Below are 21386 nucleotides of genomic sequence, written 5' to 3'. Positions count from 1 at the left end.
TTCGGGCAGACCCATTGGGATAGCAGCAGACCATGCATATTTGACATTTTGTGTGACTTGTGGATATATTAGAGGCACACCACCCTCTAGTCATACCAGATACCCAAGATATCACTTTACTCGGGAGACCTCTAGGGTATATGGCAGTGCAGTATATGATGGTCTATTCGCTCTTGACCTGAGCAGTCCACTTGATGAGCTTATGAAAGAGTTGGCAGATGTATTACATGGTTCAACAGCATATGCTTTCCCATATACCCCCCCTCTTTCTACCCCTCCTCGCCATACGGCCCCACAGAATGGTTGGTACGATGATGAATGTCGCGAGACTCGTGACCACTTGCAACGGGAGATCACCCTTGGCATCCACACACATAGACAGGCTAGAACGCTCTTCAAACGCCTTGTGCGGAAGAAGAAGCGAGCAAGCTTGAGATGGAGATATACCAACTATTTTTGGGGCAGGATGGCAAGAGGGCGTGGAAGATGTTCCATGAGCGACAACCACCCACACCTATCACAGCACCTGAGGCATGGCATGAATATGCAAGAACTTTATATGAAGTACCAGGGCAGCCCCCCGTCCCTCATCTGTCAGCGACTCGCCCGGATCATATTACTTTTGTCACCATTCGGATGGTTTTGGATGCTATTGACAGACTACGTAATGGAAGAGCCTAAGAACAGGATGGTCTGGTGGCAGAACATTTTTCACATGCCAAAGATGTATTGGCACCACTACTAGTACACATGTTTAACAGGGCCATTTGCAAAGGTTTCCTAGACAGTTGGTCAGCACATACTATTGTACCTCTATTTAAAAGTGGTGACCCCATGATACCATTAACTACAGGACCATCATGATTGGCCATTGCTTGGCCAAGATATTCGGATCTATTTTGGATCGAGAGCTGAGTAGATGGGCTGAGACACATGGACTCAAAGCACCTGGCCAGGCAGGTTTCAGACGAGGTTTCACGACTTTGGATCACATATTTACCCTCAGGGCTCTCATTGAGGAGGGACGAGCACGGGGAAGAGGATATATTGTTGCTTTGTGGATTTCCACAAAACCTTTGACACGGTACCACGTGCCAGACTCATGAGGAGATTGCATGACATTGGTGTTCCCGAGGTGATGCAGTGGGGCATTTATGCATTATATGAGGCGGTGATAGGCAGAGTACAGACTCCCAGAGGCATGTCGAATACAGTGACTAGCTCCATTGGGGTGAAGCAGGGATGCCCACTGTCACCCACCCTTTTTGGACTTTACATTGATGAGATATCTGACTACATTGACAGGATGGGGGGGCAAGTTGGATACCCATACTGCTATATGCCGATGACATTGTACTTATTGCAAACTCCCTTGAGGGTTTGCAACAGCATTTGGATGTTTTGCAGCCGTTTTGTGCAAATAGGGACCTCACAGTGAACCTTGGGAAGACTAAGATTATGGTCTTCAATACCGCACATGCCTGGGTGACTAGATCCGACCATCAATTCACTTTTAGAGGTGAATAAATAAGGCTTGTGCGTTGAATTTGCAGCCAACTTTGTGCATGTGCATTGGGGTTCCTTGCATAGATCTTGCATATAGTCTAGTAGGCAATCAGCCCATCATACCTACATTTCTTCGGGAGCGAGGTAACGTTTTCCTTCACAGCAGAAGTGGCAAATTGTGTCCACAGGCTACATCCAAGGACGGGTTCAAGCTTTGGGAGCAATGTATCAAGAATCATATCTATAGGATGCACGAGCAAGAAAAGCAAGGAACCAAGTTGAATGACTTATTATAAGCTATTGTTGCATGCACAGAAGCCTTGTTGTACTTGATCCAGCCTTAAGCTTACTGATTAGGAACACTGATGCAAACACGATGAATAGACAGCAAAGAGGAGAGAGAAAAGAGCTGCATTTTCAGTATATTGATATGGTACAAAAAGATGTATATGACTCTTATCACTGCTATGACTATGGGCCTAGGCTTATATAGGCTCCTTATGCACAAGTTGGCCAGATTTTTGCCTGTCGACCGGTCATATATTGTCCATGACTGGTACTAAAATGCTAATAAATCTGAATATGCTGGCCGGCCAGCCCTAATGATGCCTATATCTCAGCACCTGTTTTCGACCAGCTTCTTGAGGCTTGATACTGATGGACTTGCTGCTCTTCCTTGCCTGAGCCTACTAGTGCCCTAACTCTACCCTAAACTACTTCCTAAATCAGGGATAAGATCTAAGATTAGCAATGTCCATGGTTGTGCACGTGGCATTCCCTTCTGTTAAACTTGATGATGGGTTGGAAAATTGTCATCACTTTGACCAAAAACCCTGTCATTCCTCTAATTCCACTCCAAGTCTAGTTAGAGAACTGCGCATTTGTTCCACTTTGTCCACATGCCTGCAATCCCTTTCCCTTAACACAGCTACAGTGTCCTACTAAGAATGATCATGCCTAATGCTCCACCTTTGGAACTGATCTGAGAGCCAATGGTATGCTGCTTTGAGCACACAACTCCCAAGGAATGCTTTCCTCTGGCTTTGCCTACTGCAGAGCTATCCTTGCTGCATTCTTCCGTGGATATGTGCACCTTTTCTTGGAGCAACTCAATACTTAGATGGTTGAGCCTGAATGCTCCGATACCAATGTTGCATGCACGGAAGCCTTGCTGTATTTGATCCAGCCCTAAGCATACTGATTACTAGATGAATATGACTAACTATGGGCCTAGCCTTATATAGGCTCCTTATGCACAGGTCGGCCAGATTTCTGCCTGTCGGCCAATTATATATTGTCTATGCCTGGTACTAAAATGCTGATAAATCTGAATATGCTGGTTGGCCATATATCTCAGCACCACCTGTTGTAGGCCACTTTTGGCTTGATACTGTTGGACATGTTGCTTCTTCCCTGCCTGAGCCTGCTAGTGCCCTAACTCTACCCTAAATTACTTCCGAAATCAGGGATTAGATCTGAGGTTAGCCATGTCCACTGCTGTGAAAAAACTCAAGGCAAACAATTCACCCTTCTCCTTGTATACACACACAATGGTGAGCACTTACCTAGAATGCAATATTTGCTAAGCACAAAGCAAATAACAATGGAAAAGTACTTATCTCTTGTTTGTCAAGTTCATCAAGAGATTGCTATGGGCTTTGATAGAATAACCCAAATACCAATACGTTGGTCCAAGCACAAAAGCAAAGTCTGTGTTTCCAAAATACATAAGACAAACATTCTTATGCTCATGACCATTAATCCAATTAAACACGTTAATTGGCCACAAGCTTAAACATATGCCACTTAATTCCACAAACTAAAAAGACGAGATGTGCACATCTAACACCACATAGAGACTAGAATGTCCCCCCTTGGAGTATTTTTATTACCCAAGGAGAAAAATATCATGTACATACCATGAATGTGTAAACCACTTCTTCCCGTGAGGGTACTGATCTTCCCCATCCCCACGGGTCTTCAAGATGCCATATGTGATAGAAAAACTCAGCTAAAGCAAATAATACTTAACACATATACCATAAACCGGTGAAATACAAGCTCGGCCAGCTGTAAAACTGGTGTAGAACAATCCAAACACCTTTAGGCACCATCCCAAGCACTATGAACAAGTCGGGCAGCAACACCACGGGCAACCAAAACAGTGTCGAGGCAGCACCAACGGAGCTAGTATAGCAAATCTGGAATAGTAGCTACATGGGTTGGTACAGTCAGATACCACAGGTACAGTGGCTAGTGTTGCAAGCACAATGGCTGGTATAGCAAGTACAGTGGCTGGTATACCAAGTACAGTGATTGGTACACCAAGTACAATGGCAGTACAAGTACACTAATTGGTACAGCAACTGCAGTGGTGGCTGGTACAACAAGTACACTAGCTTTTACAATAATTACTCTGGCTGGTACAAGAAGTACACTGGCTAGTACAACAAGTACACCTAAAATAGCAAGAATACCGCCATAGAAAAGCTATAGAGGTAGAGTGTCCTTTTGTAAAGGAAAATGAAGTAGCATAGAGACTATCCATAGAGTGTTTTAGACAAGAATGCAAGTAGCCAACATGGTAGAGGCTAGTTTGCAACAATAGAACCTTCTCTAATGAAGAGAGAGGGCTCCAATTTTTAAATTTGGGGATCTCATGAGCTAGAATGGCAAGTAAAAGCTATACTGGCAAGTGGAGAGCCGAGGTGACAAGTGTGAGGCCACTTGTCTCACTTTGATCCACGGTCCTGCCACATGTCCCAATTTAAGAGATGATCCCCCCATAAACTTCATCTCTAAAAATATATCAACTTATAGACATTCTGTCAAAGGTGCTTCAGCAAGTCCCCCCATTTGCTTAGCTTACGGATCTAATGACGCGAACGGAATTTCCATTGGGGGTTGTCCAAAAATAGTAGCACTCCAAGATTTTAGGAGCATGTTCCTTTGTATTCCACCTTATTAGAAATGCATGTGAGCACCATGTAGAATCATGTTTCAAACCTAGATCTTTCTCAAATCTCAAGAGCTCGCCATATATGCTTTCCACTGGACACTTTAGCTCCAATGCCCATTTCTGTGTCCAAGAAACCATCTCGCGCGCCTAGAGCAAGCTTTAGGCGCTTGATGTTTTGTACTAGATAATCCTCCATTCCCAAAGCTTGTACATTAATGCATATTTGGGTGTCCCAGAAACCACCAGGCCCCTTTTTCACACTGAAAATGTCCAGGCTGGTGACACTACCCATGAACGAACACACCATGTTGGCTCTGGTCAGGAATGTAAAGAAGAATCCACAGTATTTCTTCTTTTAAGCATCTCGTGAATCACCTCACACGGAAAATCCTATAGGCTAGATTCTTGAAGTCCTAGTTACCAACCGAATCTGAGATCACATCTCCCTTGCTCATCAAGTAGACAAGTGCAGGCTCACACGGTTTTTCAACTCCTATCTCATTGGCAATCTCATCAAATGTAGGCTTCTAATAAGTAGTAGCCTTAGCCTTGCATTCCAAGACTTTCTGTAAATCCGGGTCATCTCTCAAAGCCCTAAGCTTCCCAACCTCATGCATCAATGCATCACCAGCGGAAGGGACATATATTTTTGAGGAGACAGTAGCCCCTATTCGGTATGCGTGGTTTTTCACCACTCCAGACCCTCTACACCAGAGAATGGCACAATGATCTTCTCTTTCCCTTTGAGTGCAGCCCCAGGGACGGAGTGGGACTCAAAGTCGGTGGCTGCCACCATCCAGGGACAGGCAGTTGAGTTATCCCACCATCTTCACGACCTTCGTATCACCAACCTACTCACCCATCTTTGGCCACTGGCTAGGATGGAGCTTAGAGGCTCATGCCATAGAGATCAGGATAGGGAGATGGTGGCCTGCAGCATGGAGGTGCTACTTTTTGTGTTCATGCATATTTCAGTCGCAGTACCTCTCCTCCCTTCATACATGTATCTTCATTGTGATCGATGGAGTTTAGAGTATGCATACTCTCGCGCTCAAACAGAGTGGCGTCACATGGAGGACAGGATCTGCATCCACTTGGCGTGCCTTCGTTCCAAGATGATTGTTATTATTCCCCGTCTAAACCCTTGCCCAAGACTCTTCGAGTGGAGGGAAGGTCTGCGAGTTCTGCCATCCACAGAGATTGATATGCGGATAGTTTCATGGAACATTCAGGGTTTAGGGAGGCCTCAGTGCTTTCAAAGATGAGGCGTCCTCAAAGGAGAGCATCAAAGCTATAGTTGGGGGACCGATCGTCGACATTCTTTTCCTCCACAAGCATCACCTTTCCGAGGGGCACACCCGCCGATGCAGGAAGATTTTACCAAACAAGAGTCACACTTTCTGGTCTCCATCCTTCAGCCCTTCAGGGACGTAGGGAGGAGTTTGTATTTCTGTCAGTGAGCAGCTTTTGCCGGCAGTGACAGGCTCAGGAGTCATAGTGCCTGGGCAAGCACAGTGGGTTACCATTTTGATTGGAGAGGATTGCGTTGGCTTCCTCAATGTCTATGCTCCAAATGCCGTTGCAGCAAGTAGAGCCCTCTTATGGAGCACAGTCCGGTAGGCCCTTCCCCAGGCTAACTTTTGGTGCATGGGTGGAGATTTTAACATGATAGAGGCAGCAGAGGACAGACTTGGAGGAGGCATGGCCACAGTATCCGCAACAGAGTACTCTGTCTGGGAGGAGATGATACTGGCACTTAGGGGATAGGACCCTTGGCATCTTCCAGAGTTTGGGCCCAGCCCTAGGAGCCTTAGCTTCTCGCGATCGGATAAGAGGAGCACCGGCCCCAACCTCTCTAGACTTGACAGGTTTTATGTTGATGAGTGGGCTTGTGGCCGTGGGGGCATGATCGGCATCTTGGCAGGCACTACTTTTTCAGATCATGTTCCGGTTATTCTGTCCTTAGAGGACCCGTGGAGGCAGGACATGCACATAAGCTCTAGGATTCCAGGCAGCCTCATTCAAGACCACGAGATCTACACCAGGATAGAGCAGATATGGGCAAGACTGGAGTTTATTTTAGGCTCAACAACGTGCACATTGGATGTGGGCCCGGGGGAGATCAGCAGCTTCTTACAGGAGGCAGCCCAGAGCAGATTGGAGGGATTTCAAGTGTAGGAGAGGAATCTGAGGAGGGGTCTGGCTTCTTTACAGCGACTTTAAGAGAGTTCCCTAGATAGCCCATGGATTGAGAGTCGGCTTGCTTCCACCCGCACGGCGATTAGATCCATAGAGGAGAGGAGGGTGGAGTACAAGTACCATGCCAGAGCTTCATTCTAGACCCAAGCCGGCGACACAGTCACAGGGGATTTCTTTGAGATAGCCGGCCCCCACAGGAGGGGAGACGCCATTCGTAGGTTGCGTGGCCAGGATGGTGCTATTGTTTCTGATCCCCCCCCCATGTGAGAGCCATCACCATGGATTTTTTCCAATCTCTTCTCAATGGTGCTCCATTATCCCCACAAGGTGGACGCGCCTAAGAGGGTCTGGCGGCACACGAGAGAGGTGGAGGGCAAATGCCCGGGGGCGGACGGGCTTCCAGTCTCGTTTCTTCATCACTAGGACCTCATGGAAGGCGGCCTTCGAGCTGCCTCCAATGAGATTATGCTCACAAAGAGGCTCTTAGAGGGTTTGATACACTTGATTCCTAAGGAGAGTGGTGACAGATTGGAGATCCGGCAGTGGAGACCCATCACTCTTCTAGGGACCGCCTATAAGATCTTGGTCAAGGCCATCAGCAAGAGACTTCGGCATTTCCTCCTTGACTTGATTCATGACACTCAGACCGGCTTTGTTTAGGATCGGAGCATTCTGGACAACGTCTTCACCTTTGTTTAGGATCGGAGCATTCTGGACAACGTCTTCACCTTCTGGAAGGCGATAGGCCAGGATGTGCAACAAGACCTCATAGTGCTACTCCTATACTTTGAGAAAGCCTATGATAGGGTGGATTGGAGCTTTCTGGAGGGCACAATGAGCCGGATGGGATTCCCCGTGGAATGGATTCGGGAAGTTTGAGGACTTTACTCAGCCTCGCACAACCAGGTTATCATTCAGGGAGCCCGCCCCCTCTCCCGCTCGGTAAGGTAGGGCTGTGTCCTCTGGCACCTTACCTCTTCCTTTTCGTCGCCGAGGCGATGTGTAGTTTTCTCTCAACCAAGGAGACTGGGCTTCAAGGATTGCGTCTTCCCCTACGCACTCAGGAGGAGCTGCTTGACTCAAAGTTTGCAGATGACACAACAACTTACCTTTTAGGAGATGTGGGGAATCTTCAAAGATTCACACAAGCGATCAAGATCTTTTCTCACGCATCAGGAGCACAGATCAACTGGCACAAGTCGTGTGGTTTTTGGGTAGGCTCTGCACCCGCCCCGACTTGGCGCCCAGTTGAGGCTTTCCAATGGATCCCGAAGGGCTCTCCAGTTTGCTATCTAGGATGCCAAGTGGACATTGATATCTCTCCTCAGCAACAGCTCGCCCCCCTTCTTCTTAGTATTCAGAAGAAGCTTTTATACTAGAGTTCTGCGAGGCTCTCCCTTGCAGGTAGAGTTGTGGTGGCGAACCAAGTTCTTCTTGCCACCATGTGGTACATCACCTCGTGTTGGGCCTTCTCTCGAGCATGTATTGGCCAGGTACAACGATTGATCTGGAACTTCTTATTAGCTAGGGCCAAGGTGGCATGGAGAGTGATCATTCAGCCACGACGTAGAGGGGGGCTAGGCCTCATTGACCCCGCTATTCAGAGCCATGCCCTACTGGGCCAGCTGATTCTTAGAGGACTCCTTCCCGATGGTGAGCCTTGGAAGGACTTCCTCTTGGCTTGGATTTCAGCCCGCATCCCCAGTCTAGGGGACCCTTGGCCGCAGAGTACCAGTTGGATCTTCATAGAGATGCAGGCCTGCGGTTTTAGTCCTACTTTTGAGGACAGATTTGCAACCAGTTTACTTCGAGCTTGGGATCACCTCAGGCCGGCCCTCAAGCAAATAGCTCCGGTAACCTCAGAGGAGGGGCTTCGACAGCCACTGGTTTGGAACCCCCTGATCCGTTTACCCAGTGGCCATATGTTGGGGGCCCGATCTCATGTATCATGGGGCATGTTGAGCATAGGACCCGCCAGGTCCCTTGGAGATTGGATCACACATAGACAGTTACCCCCAGAGATGCAGGAGAGGGACCTGACAAGGATCTGGGGTAGAGACAGGCTCAACATCGACATCGACTCAGCTATCCCTCAGGAGTGGCTGACTCCTATCCCAAACCCGACTCCCCCAATGTGGCTAGGCGTGTTTACCAGGTATGATATTTTTGTGGTAGTCCACGCAGATGATGAGAGCAACGCTCTGCTCAGTTTTTCTATTGGATCCCATGGCAGATTAGAGAGATCCGATCTTCCCTTAGAGGATTTCAATGGCTGCACCTTATAGAGAGTGAGGGTGATTGGATTTCAGGCACAGGAGTGGCACATAGACCCACCACCAGCCAAGGTGGCTAGGGAGAGATTCTAGCGGCTATGGATATGGGAGTGCCGACCTCTCATGCGCCTTCACTAGGACCCAGCCGAGTGGACTTGGCATTACCCCGCTGATCAAGAGGAGACTTTGGATGCCCCCTTCTTTGCATATACAGCGCGGCTAGGCCGTAGGATCCAGATGCCGGAGATTGATGGTACCCTGACAGCAACAGCACATTGGCAATCACAGGGCCTCTCACAACGTTTCCTCTCAGATTTTTGGAAGAGGCTTTGGGACAATTTTCAGTCTAGAAAGATCACCCTGTTTCTTTGGTTGATGGCACACAGGAGCTTGGTGGTCAGCACTTGGCTGGTAGTCAAAGGTCGGCCAGCAACTTGCCCGAGGTGCACCCACCCTCAGGAGTCTTAGCGACATTGTCTTTGGGATTGTGCCCGAAGGCTCAGCAGGTTTGGCGGCAGATTCTCCGCATCTTCACTATGGACAGGGCCTTGACCCGGATCATTACATGGGGCATTGTCGCTTGGGCCACAGAGGTTGAGGTGGTCAGGGCTTACGAGGAGGATGGGGGTGGGCTAGCCCTTCAGGTCTCTCACCACCACATTTCGGCAATACCAGTCTCACAGCCCCACCTACAAATCACTGGCGACCAGACTCATGCCAGAGATGGGAGACTTGCAGTAGCATTGCAGCCTGGCACATATGGCAAGCTAGATGCAGCAAAGCCATTGAGGGTACCCACACTCCGCGAGAGTCTATCACGAGCATTTGGCTCGATATCATACATTCCGCGGTCAGTGGGGAAGTTGCAAATCTGACCGCATGCGGAAGCGACGAGAAGCTTTCTTGAGGATCTGGCGGCGTGGCCCTTTTCTCACTGATAGAGGTGGTGACCTCACTTGGCATTACAGACCACCTGTGTGGTGGTCCCCCCCACCCCCCTATATGAGATAGCCTTCTCCTCATAGAGCGGCCAGCCGGAGGAGAACCGTCTCTTTCCTCTCTTTTGATTACTTGATTCCTGCCCCATATATGAGGCGAGTTTGTATCTAGCCCTTTGTGGCTGTTTTTAAGTAACTAATAGAGGGATCTTTTTCCCGCGCGGGGGGCGGGGGGGGGGGGGGGGGGGTGTGAATGTGGAGAAGAGAAAAAAAGACTATCAACCCTTTTGCATGTTACACCATGGCAATTGTGTAAAACAAATCATGTTACGGAGTCAGGACATACTTTGGCTTCTGCAAGGGATGTAACAAGGTCCTCTGCAGTCTCCTTCCGAATGGCTTTCTCATCAATATCTGCAGTCTGTCATTTGCCTTTGTAAATAAGCACATAAAAGTTGATTAAAACCCATTTAAACCCCTCACAAAACTCATAGTCATTATGAACCGACAAAGCCATTCTAACATTTTGGCATACCATCACTGTAAAAGAAAAGCCCATCTCTTTGAGGATTGCTTGCCGTGTAGTAGAAGAAGAGCCTAGAATGATCTGTCAAAGATAAATAAAAAATCAAGACTGCAATATAGTGCAAAGATTACTAGAACACAGACAAGGTGCATGCATGCATCATGCATAGATATACAAATACATGTATGTACCTATAACCTTCATGTATGTTTTGCACATAGTATGCTGTATCCCAAACTTGAGAAAAGGGACATGCAACTTCAACTCAAGAGGGTCTATTGACAAGGCTTCAGCCCATCAAGATGCTAAGCAAAACTACCTGCTTTTCACCCACATCCAGTGCTTCTCTAGGGTGCATGGTGTATTTTCTATAGGGTGAGCAAGCCTTTCACACAGCTGCACATCCAATTACCTCCTACATAAGGACCATGTAAGCCAGGATGAACATGTTCTATGTAGGGACTGTTGTTGGGAACCATAATGACTCCTTTGTTTCACACATCCACATTAATCCGCTTGTGGTTCTCTTAGTATTTAGAACTTTGGTGAAAAAATTATCATTCCTCAGACAAAAATTCCCAAGAGAGTCGACTCTCCAAGGAGTTGTAACAAGCAAGAGACAAACTTCCACATTAATCCGCTTGTGGTTCTCTTAGTATTTAGAACTTTGGTGAAAAAAATTATCATTCCTCAGACAAAAATTCCCAAGAGAGTCGACTCTCTCCAAGGAGCTGTAACAAGCAAGAGACAAACTTTCAAAATATCTATGTTATTTTGTATGTAAGAATAGGGATCTCAAATTGATATAGGGTTTATGAAAGTAGGCTGCACCCATACAAATTCAGAGTAGGTTCCACACCAAGCTATGGAAAAGTCTATTTGTTGAATGTAGTGAATAGTGAAATAAGAGAATATGAGTTGTGATCTTGATACCAATTTTAGGACTTATTCACGTCCTTGACTTTTTTGGCAAAATGCAACCATTTGGCAGCCACAAAAGCAAGGGTTGGTGACCCATGCTGTCATGTGCATGCACATGGACATGCTTAATCCCAAGCTAGTCCCTGATTTGCAGCAGATAAACATTAGGATTAGGGCACTAGCCACACTCAGACAGGCTCAAGAAAGGCTTAGTGTGGACACATAAAGTCGGCCAGGATTTTGCAGAGGATTACCTCAGTCGGTGGTGATTATAGAACCTAGTAAAATACTGTAAGTTTTGGTTTCAGGCTACACACCACATGATAAAATCATATTTAATATGTCCACTGAAGCTGGCCGAAAGCAGTTGGCCAGTTGATTAAATGTGCCAAGAGTCTATAAAAGGCATAAGACTTTTCATTGTTGGTTCTCTCTCTCCCCTATGGAGATTGGTCATTAGATAGATTTTTGGGGTTGCTAAGGCAACCACATTGATGTACCTTTTTGTACTAGATGAATATATTGAATACACAGCCATCTCCCTCATTCTCTCTATTCTCTGTCTACATTGATTGTTCTTTCATCAAGAGTTCCTACGCAGCACTTAGGGCTGAAAGAAAACTATCCAGAGCTTCCGCATGTGACATTGGAACCAAAGCTTCAAGCTGATTCTGGGATATTGTTGCTGACCATGTCCCACCTACCCTTATTACTGCATCGCGCATGGATGAACCATCGCCCGTGTCTTGATCTTTTGGTGGCGTCTTGACCAGGCAACATTGAATCAGCATCAGGCTTAGCTATGCTAAGTGTTGGTGGTGTCCTAGCAGAAGTGCACAGGTCCCCAAGGAGAGAAACTCAGCATGTGTCAAGAGTCGAGACCCCCATAAGCTGGTTTGTGTCAGGCAAACCCAAGAGGAGGGTTTCATGAGAGTTGGTAGGAAGTCATCTTCAGTGCGTGAAATGAACAGATTGATGGAGTCTTTTGGAGTCTGTGAAAGACAGGTTGGCTAAAGCGCAAGAGGTCTATGCTCGACAGGCAAACAAGGACAGAAAAGATATGATCTTCTCAGAAGGAGATTGGGTATATCACAGAATTATGAAGCAAAGGTTGAAACAAGTGGTCAAGTGATGCCCAAAGTTATCGTTTCGGAGCTTCGGACCCTTTTCCATTCTAAAGAAGATCAACAAGATTTCTATGAAGCTGAAGGTACCTCCCAGCTAGACGTGTTCCATGTTAGTTGGTTGAAGCCTTATATAGCACCTCCTCCAAAACAGATCCTCTTGCATCGCTTCAAGCATGTCTCCAGTCAAAGAGAGAGAATTCCTCATGAAATTTCACGACATAGGGAAACATGAAGCGGTGTGGCTTGACATGAATTTTTTGGAAGATTATCCGGCATTATTGACGGACTGACTACTTGGAGGCTATGCAGCTTCCGTCAAGTTAAGCAAAAGGGGATGTCAAGTGGCATCCAAGTGCAAGGGATGTCATGTGCATCCTGCACTTGGATGCCACGTGGACATATATGTACAGCACTTGCAGGACCTGGAGTGATAATTGGCCCCTTGTGAGCCCGAGTTTGGGACGAGCCAGCCAGGGTTCCACTCTAAGCATCCAGGGTCAGGTGTACGAGTCCTGTTCATGGTCATGGTCAGGTGTGCATGTCCCACACATGGAGCAGTGCCAGTCCATACTGTGAGTCACCCTTTGTAATGATATAGAGGTGTATCGGGCTCTACCTGGGACACCAGTATTAGGTTTTAGAATCTTGTTGCATACATACTCTTGTATGTGGGTAGGTAGGCAAAGAGGCAGCCTGTGGGCCACCCCATAAGGCCTTAAGGGCCTTGGGCAGCCTTTGTGGCCTAGGGGCCAAGGAGGCCCCAAGCCGAAGCAAACCAGCCCATGGAAGGGCTAGGCAGCAAGTCAGCCAAGCCTAGGGGCCCTAGCAGCCAGTTGGCCAATGAAAGCAGTCAGCCAACAGCCCATGTGGGCGGGCACATGTGAAAGGGCGCCACAATAATGGTGTCAAAATAGGTCTTGGGGCAATATGGAACAGGCCGACACGCTTTTATGAAAACAGACCAGCCTTCTTGGGTCCTATAAAAACATAGGCTAGCAAAGGGTCAAAGTATCTCATTATTCACAAAGTGCTGATGACTCCAAGGGCTAGGACAGCCAAGGGGAGCCTAGAGCAAAGGTGAACTTGAAGGACAAGAATTAGGTCATCTTCACGCTGCAAATTTACAATAAAGAAAGATCTCGAAGAAAGCCAATCTTTTCATCATTTGATAAAGCAAATACACTAGTCCTTAGTGGGGGCCCTTCAGAGGGTATTTGGGACCCAATTGGGTGTACTTGTCTTTGTTCTTCTTCTTCTTCTACCTCCCTCCCCCCCCCCCCCTTCCCCCCCTTCTCTCTCTCTCACACACTCTTATCTCCACTACATTGTACAATCGTCAAGAACCAAGGTGCTGAATATTCCTTATCAAAGTATAATCCTGTCTGTAAGCTTCCGCATGTTACATTGACCAGCCTATTTATAGGATTTTTGGTGTGTTGCTGTCCAAAGACCTGGCTGACAGCAATCAGGGGTAGTTCCATGAGCCTATAAATAGGCCAAGTGCAGTTAATTGTGTAACTACTCCCTAATTTCTCGGGATTTGTATTGTAAATTCTCTATTATCCATGGACATGGGTGTTGGACACTACATGTAGCCATGGAATGTTTATGGTTAAGCTTCCCATGTATATGTATGCTAGTTGTATCTACGAGATCCCGGCTACATGAAAGCATATTAGGCATTTGATGGATCTTGGAGAACCAAATGCAATACATCATGCCATGGACATTTGATGATCTTGGAGAGCCAAATGCCATAGCTTTTGTAAATTCCAAGTACATGTAAATAGATGGGGTTTCTTCCAAAATATGCGTTTAAGTGCATACATTTGTGTGCATGTTTTACTTTTATTTGTGTGTATTGTTTTATTTGCATGGACAATGCCTGGACTTAATTGCATAAGAAGCTCATGGATCTAGGGACGCCTGCATTGCACCCATGAGTTGGTATGTTGCATAATCTGTCTTCAGTTAACTTATATTGATGGATCTGTACAAGAATGATTGATATTTTGAAGGTAGTCCACTCTTATGCGAGTTTTTTATTTCCATGCATGCATGCAAGAGAGTTTAACAAAGTACGGTTGATGATCTTCTTCTCCATAATGAGAAACCTCCATGCATGCGACATGCATGGTCAGAACCCCCATGCATGCAACATGCATGCATGTGACATGTAGGATCCTTTCTTTATGTGTGGAACACGAGGCCAGATATACAGTATGCGGTCTCACAGTTGAGCAGATTTATGCATAGCCCAGGTACAAAGCATTGGCAGGCTCTTAAGCGGGTTTTCCGCTATTTACAGGGCACTTAGTATTTTGGATTATTTTATCCAAAGGGAGGTGAGTCACAGCTGCATGCTTTCATATTGGACTGGATGTTATGACACAAGAGTGTCCACTAGTGGGTTTTGCTTTCGCCTTGGTGATTCATGTATATCATGGCTCAACAAGAAGCAGCCTACAATGGCCACTTCCAACTGTGAAGCTGAGTACAGGGCAACTTTTACAGCTACAGTTGAGTGTGTGGCTCAGACGTCTTATGGCTAATTTGGGTGTTGGACAGTCATCTAGCACTACGATTTTCACTGACAGCCAGAGCACATTAGCAGTTGCGAGGAACCCAGTGTTCCATGCTCGCACAAAGCACATTTAGATGCATTACCACTGTGTCAGGGAAAGACTCTTTGCAGCAGAGATTAGCTTGGTCTATGTGCCTACACATGACATGATGGTAGATTTATTCACGAAGGCTCTTCCTCGTGGAAAGTTCGAAGCTTTTCGTAAAGCTTTGGGCTTACTGCTTTTTCAAGATTGATTGGCCATACCCTGTACATGTTCACATCATCACTCTAGGGGGGATTTGTAGCATTATATGGCAGTGATGTGTGTGAACACACTTAGGATCGCCACGGCACTTTTTCTCTCACTAGGAGGTTTTTTTCCCCGTGCGTATGTACACCCTCTTATCTACTCATTTTGGAGTGTGTACTTATCTTTTGTATTTGGCACACATTTGTTCGTTCTAATCTAGTGAGTTTGTGTGCTCTCAAGCTTCTCTATCTTGTGTGTGTGCATTGTTGCAACCCTAACCCTAATTTCAACACATATAGAATGTGCATTGACTACAGGGCCTTGAATAAGATAACTATCAAGAATCGGTTTCCAATACCGAGAATTGATAATATCTTAGATAAACTCCAAGGGGCATCTGTTTTCAGCCACATTGATTTAAAAAGTGGTTATCACCAAATAAGAGTAGGTCCTCAAGATATATACAAGACAGCTTTCAGGACTACATTTGGATTGTATGAGTATTTAGTGCCTTTTGATCTTACTAATGCTCTTGCTACTTTTAATCGCATGATGGATCGTATTTTCAGAAATCACAGAATGTTTACAAGAGTTTTCTTTGATGATGTGCTAGTTTTCTCCAAGTCCGAGGAGGAACACAAGCACCATTTGGCTATTGTTTTTGAAGAGCTCCACAAGCATAAACTTTATATCAATCCCAAAAAGAGTGAATTTTTCTTGGCCGAAATTCATTATCGCGGCCATATTGTTTCTAAGGACGGTGTACACATGGATCCTGCTAAGATTCAAGCTATTGTTGATTGGCCTGACTTGACTTTTGTGCATGAAGTCAGAAGCTTTCTTGGTTTATGTTCATATTATCGCAAGTTCATTAAGCATTTTGCTCTTTTGGTTGGTCCATTGCATGATCTCACAAAGAAGAAGATTGCTTTTGTTTGGGGTATTAGACAAAAGATAGCTTTCCACAATGTCATTAGTCGAAAATTGCAAGATGTAGAGACGCATAGTACCATCTATGAGAAAGAATTAATGGTTGTAATTCATGCTTTAACCATATGGAAGCACTATCTCTTAGGTGCTGAATTTATGGTCCAAACAAATCATCAGAGTCTCCGGCACTTTCTCACATAGAGAAAAACTCTCAGAGAAGCAAATGCGGTGGGCTAATTTTCTTTCCATGTTTCATTTTCAGATTCTTCACACTTCTGGAAAAAATAATTCAGTAGCTGATGCATTATCTCGTAGGCCCAAAGTGAATGCTATCACCATTGCCTATCATGAGGACCTTTCATCTATGCCTCAAATGTATAATACGGATGAAGATTTCAAAGAGATATGGGCTGATTTATAAGCTGCAAAATCAGTCCATCCTTTCTCCATCAAGAATGATTATTTATATCACCATCAAGCCATTTGTGTAGTCAGCCAGCTTCGTCAAAAGGTCATGAATGAAGCACCCTATGCAGGCCATAGAGGTATTTTGCCCACTACTCAAGCTTTGGAAAGATATTTCTATTGGACTTCTATGCGGGGCTGATATAGAAAAATATGTTCGTGAGTGTGTGGTATGCCAGAAAGTTAAGTATGACAGGCATAAGTTGCCTAGTTTACTTCACCGTTTACCTATCCCTCAAATACCTTGGGATAGCATCGCAATAGATTTTATCACAGATCTTCCTCAATCTACTTATGGTAATAATGCTATTTGGACTATTATTGATCACTTCAGTAAGCAAGCTCATTTTTTTCCCATAAAAAAGACTATCAAGCCCAATCATATGGCTCGACTCTTTCTTTTTTCATGTTTTCAAACATTATGGAATGCCTAAGTCCATTGTCGGAGACTGAGATCCAAGGACTACGAGCTTATTTTGGAGAGCTCTATTTGACAATATGGGTCTCAATTTGTCTTCTGCCTACTATCCCCAAACTGATGGGCAAAGTGAAATAGCTAATTCAATGGTCCTCGATCTACTCAAATGCTATGTTTCTAATCAAAAGGCAGCATGGAAGAAGTATTTACCCTTGGTTGAGTTTGCATACAACACAGTGCATTCCTCAACTGGCAAAGCTCCATTTAAGGTTATCTATGGTAAGGTAATACTTCCACCCAACTTCGCACTAAGGATGAGATTTTTGCTACTGATGAATATGTTAGAGATCTAGATACCGCCTATGCACAACTTCGGGCAGCCATACAATGCTCTCAAGCAAAGCACAAGAAGGTTGCCAGTCAGCATCGGCATCATATGGACATCAAAGAGCGGGATTGGGTTCTTCTCAAGTTTGAAAAGGTATGCCTCCGCAAGAGACCAGGGCAAGAAGGCAAGGCTCTCCAACTTGCCAACAGGTATTATGGTCCATTTCAGGTTATTCAAAAGATTAATGATGTGGCCTTTAGGTTGGCTTTGCCCAATCATTGGAAGATAAATAATGCTTTCCATATCAACCTGTTGAAACCATATATTGGAACTCCACCTTCTCAACCAGTTACAGAAGATCCACCAAAAGTAGATGATTTAGAAGAGGTGCTTCAACTAGAACAAATTGTCTTCCATCAAGAGCGTAAGCTTAAGGGAGGCAAGGTCATACGCAAGTATTTGGTTAAATTCAAGAACTATTCTCCTATGGATTCAAGGTGGATAAAGAACAAGATCTTAAAGAATACCTCGATCTCCTCAACAACTATTTGGAAGCTTTTCAGTTGAGGACAACTGTTGAGATGCTGGGGGGAATGTAACTACTCCCTAATTTCTCAAGATTCATATTGTAAATTCTCTATTATCCATGGACATGGGTGTTGGACACTACATGTAGCCATGGAATGTTTATGGTTAAGCTTCCCATGTATATGTATGCTAGATGTATCTACGAGATCCTAGTTGCATAGAAGCATGTTAGACATTTGATGGATCTTGGAGAACCAAATGCAATACATAATGCCATGGACATTTGATGGATCTTGGAGAGCCAAATGCCATAGCTTTTGTAAATTTCAAGTACATGTAAATAGATGGGATTTCTTCCAAAATATGTGTTTAAGTGCATACATTTATGTGCATGGTTTACTTTTATTTGTGTGTATTGTTTTGTTTGCATGAACAACGCCTGAATTTTATTGCATGAGAAGCTTATGGATCTGGGGACGCCTGGATTGCACACTTGAGTTAGTATGTTGTATAATCTGTCTTTAGTTAACTTGTATTGATGGATTTGTGCAGGAATAATTGATATTTTGAAGGCAGCCCACTCTTATGTGGGTTTTCTATTTCCATGGATGCATGCAAGACAGTTTAGCTAAGTATGGTTGATGATTTTCTTCCCCATGATGAGAAACCTCCATGCATGGTCAGGAACCCCCATGCATGTGACATGCATGGTCAGGAACCCCCATGTAGGTGGCATGCATAGTTAGAAACCTCCATGCATGCGACATGCATGGCCAAAAACTTCCATGCATACGACATGTAGGACCACAAACCCCCATGCATGCAACATGCAAGCTTTTCCAGCTACATGCATGCATCATGCAATACTTTATCTTTCCATGCACCTAAAAGTGTGCCATGCAAGTTTACTTTTCCTAAAAGTAAAGCATGCAAGCTCACTTTTCTCCAAAAGAGTCATGCAAGATTAGTTAACTCAAAAGAAAAGTAAAAAAGTAAGCCTCTTCCCCACTTTTTACTACACTAGTTGCTCCTTTGCTAGTAGCCATTCTTTGTGATCCAAAAGTCTTGCACAAACCTCTCCCTACCACGTCTTTTCATGAGCAATAACCTCCACTTCTTCTCTTCATCTGGCACCTCCTTCTAGGCTGAATACAACTCTATAAATTCAGATGTCCAGCCTCATTTCAACACTTCTTGGCCCTTGTTTATTGCTCTATCTAGTGCACTTATTATAGAGTATTTCTCTAGCCATACGATAGTGTTTTTCTTTCTCCAAAACACTAAGAAGCTGGCTGAATTCTTATTTTCAGAATTGAAAGTCTCCATTCAAGCTAGAAGAAGAAGAAGAAGACCATTCCCAAGATTGAACCTGTGGAAGAATCATCTTGGCTCTGGTTGCTATAAGTTCTATGCGGGAGAACCCTTGGGAAGTGTTGGGCATTCTCCTAAGGCTGATTTTTCAGCCACTAGGTGGTTGATCTTATTGAAGTTAAGCTACATTTGCAGAAACCGGGATTGCTGGGCAATCTTGGTGAAGGTGTTGGGCACCAATATTGCTAGCTTCTAGCTGGGCTACTTGTGGGCAAGTATAGTTTTTGAAAGTTGTTTTCATGTTCAATCATTTTAGAAGAAACGGTAGTGTATGGCTGGGCCAAGCCACCCATTTTATGTACTTGTGAACTTCTTACTCCCTTAAGGCAATACATATCCTTCAAGGAAAGAAGCTACTCATGGCCTCTGCGACAAAGGAAAATGAAGTGTGCTATTACGACCCTTACACGAGGCAACACGCGGGACTATGGAAACACATGGGATGCGTACACACAAATACGTGGGATGTACACGCTAGTAATGCGTGGGACACGCAGGCGTTGCGTGTGAAAACCAATGGCAGCACGCTATTGCACATCACCACTTATATTAAAAAGTGTGAATGGGTAACGTTTGTGGGTGACGGTTGTAGGCCAAAGACCCAGTGATGTGTAACATGGAGGTACCAGCGGGGACACAGGGGACGCATAAGTATGGTGTGTGGCCGGTAAGGTACACACTGGACATCCGAAGTCACTACTATATATAATGGTTGGGTGGTTAAACATGGTATGCCAAGCTAGGTTTGGTTTTGCTATTCTCGAGTTCTTCTTCTCTCTCATGTTTTTTGCATGAGGCTTGAATCAAAGATCTAGAGCTTCTTGCATGGAGGCTTTACAGTTGGTATCAGAGCTTAGGCTTCTGTTTTTCGCTATGGGGAAAGCTTTGTTGCACAATGAGCAAGCTTAAGGGTGAAAATTGTGGAGATTGTGAACTCGTTTCATGTCGCTGCAGCCGGACGTCCGTCTTTTTCTTGTTTCTGTTTGCTGCTGAATTTTCGTCATCATCGTCGTTTCGTCGACCCCCGACGTCTGTCTTTACTGCCGTTGACGTGCCTGATGCCGTCACTGTTTTCGTTCGTGGCTGCGCAGCCGTTGCCATAGTACTACCGGGTATAGCCATCACACCAAGATGGTGGCTAAGCACCTTGGGATGGTGCTAGCCAAGAGACACACTTCCTCTTCTTCTCACGACCATGCAACGCATAATCAAGATCATCGTCGTTGGCCGTCAACACCAAAGAAACAAAAAAAAAAAAAACCACGATTTCTTTACAACAAAAAGCTTACTAGAAAAAAGAAAATCAAGCCCTAAGGTTTTTATTCAAAGGTTCCAAGAGGAGGGTCATACACGGTGCATCTTGGCTCTTTCCAGTGGTCCGTTGCTCACAGCACTTGGCACGATCTTTGAAGCTGTAGCTTTAAATGAGTTCCGTCTTCATTGGCTCCGACAACCATATGACCAGGGAGCTCACTTAACCCTTCTCTTTTATTTTTCATCATTTGGTGCTTCTTGCATATTATTGGTTTAAAAAATGGATTCCGATCACTCTGTCCCACAATCCCCGAAATTTGTCCCACAATCGCCGAAATCTATCCCTCTTCGCCAACAAACACATGATTTGCGGGAGCAAATGAATTCATTTATAAATGATATCCGCACTATGATAACACCTATAGTACCTCAACTGCCGCTGATTGTGGATACCCATCCCTTGGGTAATCATGAGGGTATACCGAAAAAGAGATGAAAGCCAAAACTTGCACTAAAGGATTTCAAACCACCAAAGTACACTGGCACTTTACCTTCTCATATGGCTGATGCAGTAGATCAATGGCTTTCTAAGTGGGAACAATGCTTACTTTATGTGATATCCCAGATGAGCACATTAGAATCCAACAAGATGTGGCTCATCGTTGGTGAAGGAGAATTCAAAGGATAAGGCAATCCTGAATACTTGGGAGGAATTTAAGGATATGTTTATTCATAATTTTGTGCCACCAGATGACCAAAGTAGAGCTCTTGATACTTGGTTTTTTTATCTCTCAAATGAATCTTACAGTTCAGGAGTATGCTGACAA

General features: G+C 45.0%; 1 protein-coding gene across 6 annotated transcripts in view; it reads right to left on the bottom strand.

The window, feature by feature from the left end:
* Positions 1–21386, bottom strand: part of LOC147632769 (uncharacterized) — a 45896-nt gene that overhangs the window by 16218 nt on the left and 8292 nt on the right. For all 6 annotated transcript variants that reach the window (XR_015267233.1, XM_086807629.1, XM_086807628.1 and 3 more), the window contains exons 2-3: positions 10411–10482; positions 10222–10296 (exon numbers count right to left, since the gene is read on the bottom strand). Coding sequence is in view for 5 of the 6 variants with exons in the window: in XM_086807629.1 (XP_086663755.1) it covers positions 10222–10296; positions 10411–10482 (147 nt within the window). In the remaining variant the exon portion in view is untranslated. The remainder of the gene's footprint in view (positions 1–10221; positions 10297–10410; positions 10483–21386) is intronic.

This window comes from Cibotium barometz, chromosome 13 (assembly GCF_041138505.1).
Source record: "Cibotium barometz isolate CiBa-2024 chromosome 13, ASM4113850v1, whole genome shotgun sequence".
Lineage (NCBI taxonomy): Eukaryota > Viridiplantae > Streptophyta > Polypodiopsida > Cyatheales > Cibotiaceae > Cibotium > Cibotium barometz.
The sequence above is the reverse complement of the archived record's forward strand: the minus strand, read 5'-3'. Positions and strand labels throughout refer to the sequence as shown.